The 10929-nt window shown below is 37.8% G+C and overlaps 1 protein-coding gene across 6 annotated transcripts in view; it reads right to left on the minus strand.

The window, feature by feature from the left end:
* Positions 1-963: 963 nt before the first annotated feature.
* Positions 964-10929, minus strand: part of LOC107658869 (forkhead box protein P2) — a 78711-nt gene continuing 68745 nt past the window's right edge. For 3 of the 6 annotated variants that reach the window (XM_016447559.1, XM_016447561.1, XM_016447560.1), the window contains exons 11-16: positions 10697-10773; positions 10467-10568; positions 8336-8457; positions 8168-8237; positions 7329-7540; positions 964-1573 (exon numbers count right to left, since the gene is read on the minus strand). In XM_016447559.1, coding sequence (XP_016303045.1) covers positions 1429-1573; positions 7329-7540; positions 8168-8237; positions 8336-8457; positions 10467-10568; positions 10697-10773 — 728 coding nt within the window. In that variant the 3' untranslated portion in view covers positions 964-1428. Of the gene's footprint in view, positions 1595-7328; positions 7541-8167; positions 8238-8335; positions 8458-10466; positions 10569-10696; positions 10774-10929 lie in introns of all 6 variants that reach the window. The other 3 variants (XM_016447556.1, XM_016447558.1, XM_016447557.1) reach the window with 1 other exon arrangement.

Genomic DNA, 10929 nt, shown 5'->3' on the forward strand with positions numbered 1-10929 from the left:
GTAATCTTAAGTAAAGATATGCTCTTGTTGGCATGTCCATCGGCCATTACTAGTTCTTTTTTCTTTGTAATAATTTGAAATACTTTCATATAATTTTCATAATTTATGGAATTCGTTATTGTAATTTCCTTTCGTTCTCATCATTTAACTGGCATATTAGCCATAAAACATTGGTATAATGTTCACAATCATCTATTTTGTCATTGTAACAAAATGGTGCTATAAAAGACGTTTTTGACTGTCACTGCTCATTACTAAAGTTCCTTCTAGTAGTTTTAGACATAATAATGATGCTAAAATATTAACAGACATCTATTTTGCCATAATAAAATAGTGTAACTTTCTGCCCGCCACATTTATCACACAATAATAAACTGATATACACTTAAGGATATTAAGTAGCAACAAATGATCAAGTTTTAGTCTTCAAACGATGTAATTTTGGGTGAGAATATCCCATCATGCCTTGCTCTTGTTGGTATATTCACCTGCGATTGCAGAAGTTTTTGTGATTTTAATTTAGGGCCTTTCGCACCGCTTTAGTTCCAGAACTAAATGTACAGTACTAAAGTACCGGGACGATTTTGCGCGAACTATTTCCCAGTGCCATTTAAAGGGTTTCATTCGCACCGACAGTGTGTACTAGGAAGTGACGTTAGCCGGTCGACAGCGACGTCATTTGTGAGCGGTGTTCAACAACAGAAAAAAAAAAAGGGCCCTGTCCCAAATGGCACCCTAAACCCTCGCGGTCTTCCTCTGAGTCTGCACTTTCGTGACATAATGCCGCTTTGACTGTCGGGTAGAAGTCTGCTGCGGAAAACGCCAAAAAGTGGGTAGTTCCACAATTAGTTCTGGTACTATGAGGTTCCTGCGGTGCGAAAGGCCCTTTTGTCTTCATTTTCTGTTCATTACTTAAGTTCTTTTTTCATAGTTTCAGTGACACTAATTTTTGATACTACTCATGTGCAAAAAATAACAGAGCAACAACTTGAATTGAACCAGCAATTGCATCTAACACCGACGACTAATGTGGCTTGGATATTCACAAACTTAAAACTTCTTTTTTTGGCAGTATATGTGGCCGTTGGCTTTCTACAAAACGGACTCACTCCCGTTTCACTTCTGTCTTTTTTCAGTCCGTGAGCCTCGTGTTCGTTGTGTGAGGTGGCCGAGCTGCTTCCAATGAAATCTTGTCCTTTTGTTCTTCCTTTTATGTTTGTTTTTAAACAGCAGACGTCTCATGTCTGTCCATCTGTGGTCCCTAAAGATCTGCGCTATCGATTTTATTTGGGCCAGTCTCCAGATGCATGCTAAATAAATACTCCCGCCTGCTGCTTCCAGTCTTTTTGCGTTCGTGGTGGTTGTGGATTAGTTGAGGGGCGGGGCCTGAAAGGGGCAGAGCCCCGGCGGAGGGGTGGGGCAAAATAGTCATTCCAGATCCTCCGATAGGTTGCCCTCCTCAAGCTCCCGGTCATCATCTAGCTCAGGACTGTGATTGGCTGTGGTCACCAATGACATCGGACAGTCCTCGTCGTCCATGTTTAGTGGCTCCTCCTTGACGTAAATTGGAGGCCTGTGTAAGCGAAAAAATGATCTGAAATTTAGAGGAAGGTCTGGTCAAACACGTAAAAGATTACACTAATACTGAATTTATTTAAATAAAAAATACAGTACAATAATATGAAATATTATTAGAACATAAAATAACTTTTTAATAACTTAAGTGTAAATTATCCCAGTGATCAAAGTTGAATTTTTAGCATCATTACTGCAGCCTTCAGTGTCACATGATCCTTCAGAAATCATTCTAATATACTGATTTGGTGCTCAAGACACATTACTTATTATCAATGCTGAAAACAGTTGTGCTGCTTAATATTTTTGTGGAAACTGTGATACATTTTTTCAGGTTTCTTTGATGAATAGAAAGTTCAAAAGAACAGCATTTAGTTGAAATATGCATTTTTTTGTAACATAAAAATCTTTACTGTCACTTTTGATAAATTGAACGTAATTAAATTTAAATGAAATTAATTAAATTTACATATTTTCTGAATAAAAGTATTAATTTCTTTCAAAATCTTACTGCCCCTGAACTTCTGCATGGTAGTGTAATAATAATAATAATAATGGTCTTAATAATAATAACAACAAACAAACAAACAAATAAATAAACAAGATATTCGGGACCTAATAAAACAAGAAAAATAGGTTTATTTTGCAATAATGACCATCTTATCCCACTTATTACTTATTAAATAAATAAATGGATATTTAATATGATTTAAGTTCAAATTATATTGTTAAATGAGAAGAAAGAGACAGGAAACTAGTACAGCTATACAGAAATGTGGTTGCCAGTATATAGTTTCCCCAGCGTTACACAAAAAATATTTGAAAGCAAAAATGCAGCTACTGACCAATCAGAATCAAGTAAAAACCGCAACTCGTCAGCCACGCAAAAAAGATTAGACATGCGCATTTCAACACGGCATCCTTAACTCAAGATGTCCGTGTTTTCTATGTCGCAAAAAAGAGCGTTAACAGCAATTAAACCCCGATTAATGAAGCACGTGTGGAAACGTGAAACTGTTGACAGTAAAATATGCTCGCCGCTGAGAAGTTTACTGATGGCACCTGCTATTTAAAAGGGAAAAAAGGAGTAGCTGCAGCCCCATTATAAATAATAGAGAATTTCTCATCCTATCGCCCCTGGAGCAAAGAGGGGGGGTTTGTTGGGTGGGCGGGGGGAGAGTGGAGCTTTTTTTTTTTTATCTTGTTAATAGAAAGTGCAGGCCTTCGTTAATATGCAGGGGCCGTGGTGGCACTTCTCAAGTGAGGAGACAACCTGCAGCTAGACTCCACCATTAATCAACTTCAGACTGCCAGTTGCCTCGGACACCATGATCCATGTTTTTAACTCCAAATGGATGAATATCTTTACCGACTGTCAATAAATGTAGGGAGGAGGGTAAAAAAATGGTGAAAAAACTCGGAGCGGTTTGGCGAGGAGCAGCGAGATGCCGAAACGAGGGCGGAAGTAGGGTTACTAACAAGAATAATAACTCTGTCATACACAAACAAGGCTTAACATGATCTCGAGCCCTTGGCAGGGAGAGAGGTTTGTGCTACCCATGATAAATCTGACAAAACCTAATTATTTCTGACACGTCGGATGCATCAGGAAATCCCACTGGACTGGAGAGAGAGAGAGAGAGAGAGAGAGAGAGAGAGAGAGAGGAATCCTTATCAACTAGTCTCTGTATTAGGCCATGTCTGGCTGCTCTCTCCTGGGTCGCGCTCATCAATGGCACGGGGAACTTTGAATATGAAAAGAATTTTAAAAGGTACAGATTACTTTAATATTTATAGCAAAATAGATTAATATTCAGATATGGAAGCGCCGGGATGTTTCTGTCTCCTGTACTCAGCTACGTGCGCTGGAGAGAAAGGGGGCGACTACGCCGGACCGCCACAATGATAAATTTCACACCCTCAAGAAATACCTGTGAATGCAAATTAAAAAGTTCTCCTTCCTTTATTAAAGCAATTAATTCAAGCACAATGGCATTTGGTCGTCAGACAATGTAACCTTGAGTAAAGATACGCTCTCGTTGAAATGTCCATCGGCCATTACTAGTTATATTTCTTTTTACTAATTTGACAGTTTCACATAATTTTCATAGGTTTATGGAATTCGTTATTGGAATTTTCATTCGTTCTTATCATTTAACAGGCATGTTAGCCATAAAAACATTGGTATAATGTTTGCAATCATCTATTTTGTCATTGTAACAAAATGGTGCTATAAAAGACGTTTTCTGACTGTCACTGCTCATCGCTAAAGTTCTTTCTTGTAGTTTTACAACTTTGTTGCAATTTTATACAATTGTGTAATTTTTGCAACTTTATCATTTGCATAAATTCACTCTCTGCCATTTTTACAATGATAATAATGCTAAAATGTTCATAGACATCTATTTTGCCATCAAAAAATAGTGTAACTTTCCACCTGCCGCATTTATATACAAACTGATATACACTTAAGGATATTATGTAGCAACAAATAATCAAGCTTTAGTCTTCAAACAACATCATTTTGGGATTTAATGCAATCACCTGTGATTGCATAAGTTTTTGTCATTTTAATTGGTCTTAATTTTCTGCTTTAATTTGTCTATAGTTTAGTTTAATTTGTCTATAGTTTTTCTTTGCCAGAATTTTATGCAGTTTTTGTAACTGTAATTTTTGCATTTTTGTTTATGTAAATTGTTCATTCTCATCATTTCTCTGCAATCTCAGCCATAACAATGATGCTACAATCTATTTTGGTATCAAAAAGTAGTACATAGAATGTTCACCTGTGATTAAAAAGATATTTGTCATTGTAATTCACCATGTTTTTATTAGGTCTTATCATTTTACTGACACTAGAGCCATAAAACTGAAGCTATAATGTTAGTAAACATCCATTTTGTCATAATAATGTTTGATAGGGCTATAAAAGACACCGCTGACCGTCAACGCTCACCTAACGTTCCACAGGCCACATTTATCGTACAATAACAAACAGATATACTTAAAGATATTACGGCGAGACAAATGATCCCGGTCGGTCCGACGTTCCATTAAGCTCGACACAGGCCTTTACTCCTAATGTGAAGAAGCATGGCTTACAGCTTTCATTTGCATTAATTATAAATCAGCGGCATGCTTGTGAGGTCGGAAGAGGAAGGAGAGAGGAAGAGAGAAATGATTAGTCCTTGCCGTCCTTTCTCCACTGTATTAAGATGTCAGGATGAGTCATTTTGTGTTTAATGAGAGGCTGGCATGAGAAAATCTGGAGCCGGAGTCTGTGCCAGTCTGTGTGTGTGTCTGTAGACACTGGCACAGCGCTTGAGCAAAGACGCTTCCCATGCCCCAAACGATCAGAGACAACTATGACTGCAAACACTACCAATTTCAAGCATGTTTGTGCAAGTGTGTGGGTTTAATAGTGTTTAAAAAGTTGTATTACATGGTTCTCTGGAATGCTTGATTCTGATTGGTCAGTTGCAGCACAGTGATGAAATATTTATATTTATTCTTTATATATATATATATATATATATATATATATATATATATATTCTGAATTATGAATAATTACTGCTAAACATTAATATTGAAGTTTTTTTTTCCTTTTTGGCACAAAACATTTTTTGCAATAATGATTGCACACAATTCCTTAAATAAATCAAGGGAAATGAGAAATATTTAACCAATTTTACTTTCATAAAGTGACATATTTCAGAGTAAGCAGTAAGCGATGGATAAACAGTAAGTAAAATTAACATAATCCATTGAAAATTCACTTGATATAAAGTGCATTTAAAAAAATAACAATGATTAAGTTTTATTTCATATTGAAAAAATTTAAGATTATCTTTGTATGCATGCATGAAAGCAAACAATTAAATTTTTTTCCTCATACATGTGCTCATACACACACATCTAGTCAGACAGATGCCATTAATGCAACATGTTCAGAGAAAGGTTAGTCTAATTGTTCTGTTTCTCAGGAGACAAAATGTGAATATGTTGTGCTCTTTAGCCTCTTCATTATTAAATGCAGCCCCGAAAAAGCCACTCGCGTAACATATTTCTTCCATTTTGAGCATGTAGAGGTCATGTAACAGGGACTTCACCTTTATTGAGCATTTATGTCTTAACGCTTCAGTCCAGAAAGAAAGAAAATATGACAGACGGACAGGCAGAAAGAGAGAGAGGGGGGTCTAAAAACACCAGACTTAAAGGTCCGTTATTAAAAGTTAAATAACCTGAGGGAGTGAATACACAGGGATTCTGTCTGGATCTCAGATTTGGCCCACTTCACACTACTGTCCCACTTCTGAATCAAACACACTTCTATTAACACACATTTCCAGAGCGCACAGTGTGTTTTTTAGCTAATAGGGTCTTTGGGTTAGCATTAGCAACTCTGTGCATGAAAATGCATGAAATGTGAGCGTGTGCAGGTCTGATGGCGTGCGACACGCTTCCCGCTGCCCTTAACGCTCGTGCTACTATCTTTGGCTCGGTAAACACAGCCATCCAGCATGAGTGACATCACTGATTAGGGCGAGCACATGTTCTATATCACCATTCCTCCGACCGGCACCGCATTAATCTTTCATCAGCCTGTGCTCTCTCTCTCTGTCTCCTTCTTTCTCTCTGTGAGCCATTAAAAAAGATGGAAAGGCAAAGATTTTAAAGTAATTAATGATATAGTTAGCTGCTAAATATTAATAGGAACGGTCTTGCATAAAATATAACATCTAAACCTCTGCGATTCGGACAGTGGGGTAATTACAAGGGAATCTATAATTATGGCAGCCTTCACTTCTTACCTATTTATATCCAAGAACCAAATGTACACTTAACCTTCAGGTCTAAATTTATTTTATTTTTTTTGTATGCATATGTAATTTAAATGTAATTTATGAACCTTGTGAATACTTATACCACTGCTAGTTCAATGCAAAAAAAATCTGAAAAAAAAAAAAATATATATATTTTTTATAATTAATAAATAATTCTTTTATTATTGCGAAAGTACAATATTCAATTTTTTTGGCACAAAAAAATACTTTTTGCTATAATTTTCAAACATCTTCCCTTAACATTTTATATTTTTTAAATAACATCAACATCAACATTAACTTTATTTTATTATTGTTAAACTATAATGACTCCACAGCATCCCTCAAAATCGAAGCAGTTAATGAGCAGTTTGCAACCCATTTTATTTCCATGAAATGACATATTTTAGAATGAAACTGGATAAACAATGAGTAAGTTTAGTGAATTGAGCGAATTTAGTTTTAAAGGCAATTTAGGAATGAATTTAGAAATGAGTGAATTTAATTTAAACAATTTAGGATCCTTGTGAATACTCATACCACTGCAGAATCAGTGCTAAAAATATGAAAGAACTTAAATAATTGTGTATATATTTTTTATAAATAATATAAATAATTATTTCTATTTTATTTCTATAATAATTAGTTATTTTAGGATGTTAAATGCAAAATAAAATCAATCATAAAATCATAAAATTGACCCCATATACCATATGCTGGTGTACCTCATGATTAAAAAAAAATTATATAATATTAATATTGATAGTATTAGCAATATTAGCTAATAAAATAGCCCTTTTTCATGATCCAATCAAATCCTGTTGGATGAAATCAAGCCCTGCTGAATATTTTGTAAACACGTCACATTACAGACTTTAAATGTGCCATTTTATGTCTAAATGCACGTGTATATGTGTGTGAACTCACAGTTGGGTGTGTGGGGAGTATCCGGGACTGCTGTGTCCGTTAGTGTCCAGGTGATCTAGTGTGCCGTTGAGATCTTCATGCATGCTGCCCTGTAATAGGCCGGTCGGGCTGCCGCTCATCAGTCCTGGAGGACTCGCCCCCATCATACCTGACGCGCTATTCATCAAGCCTGGATTACCCAGCAGCGGCAAAGAGGTCTCCGCCAACGCAGCCTACGAGAGAAAGAGAGAGCGAGAGGGAATAGTTATACTCAAGCATTTTCAAGCCTTTTCAGCAGTCGGCATGTCATAGCGCACGGCTTCCAGCTCGTTCCAGATTATCTCCTCTTTTTTATCGAGTTACTTCCAAATTATTGCTGAAGAATCAGTATGATAAAAACAGATGAGAACTGCCACAAAGTGGCAGGAAAAAAAACAACGGGAAAGTTTCGAAGTTGCAAAAACAATCTCTTCACCTTACAAGACAGGCCTCAAACGAACAGCGAATAAAGAAAGCCCGAGCATCCACATGATAATGAAACCATCCAAAACTTTACCTCAAAACAGTCAAAGAAAAAAAAAGACTCATGACATTTTTGCCTCCTGCACATTAAAGTTATATACAGTAATTAAATTTTAAAGTTTTTGCCACGAGCACCTCGCTGGCCGACACTGCGAAGCCAAATCATTTATGACAGTTTAGATAAATATTAATGATTATGCCCTCGCATTTGCACAGGCTGCTATCAATCTGAGGCCAGGCTGGCAGAGAAGGTACCTGCCTCTACCACACGGTGTCCTTCTAGACTCTCACTGACTGTGCCAACCTCACACACACACACACACACACACACACATTACCTGTAAGCTGGCGTTGAGAGCTGCCCCATAACCCAGACTGGATGGCAGGTTCTTGACCAGCGTTGGGCTCCTGAACACAACAACACAAATGTTGAATTATATTTCTATTAATCTGACTGTAATAGCATCTGAAAAACAATTATAGTGTGTTTGTGTGTGTGTGTGTACCCTGTTATCTTCTGAGATCTGCGTTTCTGATATTCCATTTCATCCACAGTCCACACGGCGCCCTTTACGTTCTCCACTCGGACGAAACACTTGTGCAGGCTGAGGTTGTGTCGCACTGCGTTCTGTTAAACATGCATATATACAAAAAAATTTGAATAATGCATATACTTCAATAAGTGTATTTACTATGCATGATTTATCAGTGCATTTTTTTTCAAAAAAAAGTATAATTTTTTAAAGCTTTCTGCTGGTGTAATCAAGGCCTCATAGCTGACGAAAAATATGAACCAATCATATCACAGACTATTATCTACTGCTAAGCACTATTGTTGTTCTAACATATTATGGCAGTTATTTAAATTATGACAGTTATTTAAAGATTAATGGCTGTAATAATTAGGAAATGTAGATGCTTCGGGTTTATAAATGAAAAGGAAAAAAGAAAATCAAGCAATAATTAAAATTCCAAAAATATATTTATTCAATTGATCAAAATGACCCATAAACACTCTTTCATAATCAAGAAGCATGAATAAAAAATAAAGAAATATGGCGAGTATTGTACGTCGCCATAAAAGAATCTAATTAAAACATGTAGCAAAGAAGCCAAATAATAACCTTTGCTCATATTACATTTTTTTTCATGTTTTATTTGAGGGGCGGGTGTTTTTTTGCTCTAAGAAAAGGGAGAGAGAGGAATAAAAAATAAAAAAAACCCCTCATAAGCAGATCTCGCATCTGACCTGAAAATCCCAGGATTTGATTGATCTTAATGCCCATGGCTCTGAATATGATAATTTTAATATTAATGAGCAAATGAGCATTTTTATTATGCATGCTATATAGTTATAACTAATAAGCTGGCGGGGCTGAGAGCTCGATCCCCAAGCTGAGCTGATGAGACCAAGCACAGATATTAAATCACCTTTCATTCCTTTTTAAAAATTCTCTCTGTTAATCAAATGACAAGCCCGTCACCAGCCGGCCGTGCCCAGGCCCTCACAAAAGAGCAGGGAGGCTCCGAATGGAAATTCCTGCTCCGCTATTGTAGAAGGAGGGACCCGAATATGCCGAAAGCCCCTGCTTTGCCTCTTTGTTCCAGTCGGGACCAGATTAAAATATGGAGTTGATAAGGACAGAAGCGAAGAGAGCTGGAAACAGGGATGCATATGCGGCTACAAGGCCATAAAATGGCTAAAAACGCTCATCCGTGCATCTCCAAACACACGCTCCGGCAGTAAATGAGTCGTGGCCCAGCATGTATCTGTACGGGGAGCTATTGCACACCCTTGTGGAGCTGTAATCATACACCAGCATCATTAGCAAGCCAAATCCAAATTAATTCACTTTGCTAAATCTATTGCTGGGAAATGCTTCGCATGCTGATGAGAGCTGGAGAAACCTTTGAGAGGACCTGCGTCGGAGTTAAAATAGAAAGGGAAAACCGGCTGTGTATCTTATCGACACGCACCGCGCTCTCCTGTCTAAAAATAGAGGATGGTTTTTATTGTATCCTCCTTTTCTTTTCATCCCGTCTGACAATGTATTTGTTGGGACAGAGATACAAATGAGGCCTTTTGTACTGAGAAATAAAGTGTGTTTCCTGGATGACGGGTGCATTAGCGCTTTAGAGCCAAGCGGGTCTTAACCCCTCTCTCCATTTGTCTTGTTCTCTTTTGCTTTTTGTCTTGCTGCATGAGTTATAGTGTGTACGAAGCCTCGGCCGACATCAACAACAACAAGAAAAGGGATGTAGCGGAGTGCGTCTACATGGCAAACAGCCATCTTTCAAATTAATTAACCAATAATATGCAGGGTGGGGAGGGAGAAAAAATGAAAAGGAGACACTGAGAAAGCGGTAATACGCCATGTCTAACAAAAGGTGCTGATGATTGAGTGGCTGGTTAGTAATTAGTGCGTCAGAGCGCACACCTCCCCGTCAAGACTCGGCTATTAATTGCACCAAATTAGAAAACGATATCAGAGGCTGAATTATTCTTTCACTTGTCACAGAGAGAGTGAGCAAGAGCGAGATAAAGAGAGAATTCGTCCTTTTCAGGAGGCAGGTTAAAAAGAGGCGCGATTGCTGTTAATCGGCCCACGTCCCTTGCAGGCCTCCGTAGCACATTACCTTCCAGGTGGCGGCATTGCGTCTGAAGTAGGCGAAGGTGCGCGTGAACCAGCTGTAGATTTCGTTGAGCGTTAGCTGCATGTCACCTGACTCCATGACGGCCTGCGATGAGATGCCATTAAGCGGCACGTTAGAAACTGGAGTACGTCGAGACGCTCTCACCCAGATTTAATTCAAGCAGCAATTAATTACAATCTAATCAGGCTAAAGCTAATTTATTTCCCACTCACCTGCCTGATGAGGGTTGCATAAGTAAACGGCGGCCTGACGTCGGCGTTCTTGTAAAACTCGTAGTTTGGGGCGATCTCTGCGGAGAAAAAAAATAAAGAAAGCAGCAGATAAATAAAAAAAATAAATAAATAAACCCAAGTGTCGCCACCTGGGATAATTGCTAAACGTGTCTCCGCCAGGAATTCATTCAGGATTTTATCAAATTAAAATGGGAGGGGAGTTTGGGGGGGGC

The sequence above is a fragment of the Sinocyclocheilus anshuiensis genome, unplaced genomic scaffold (genome assembly GCF_001515605.1).
Source record: "Sinocyclocheilus anshuiensis isolate Anshui unplaced genomic scaffold, SAMN03320099.WGS_v1.1 scaffold283, whole genome shotgun sequence".
In the NCBI taxonomy this organism is placed as follows: domain Eukaryota; kingdom Metazoa; phylum Chordata; class Actinopteri; order Cypriniformes; family Cyprinidae; genus Sinocyclocheilus; species Sinocyclocheilus anshuiensis.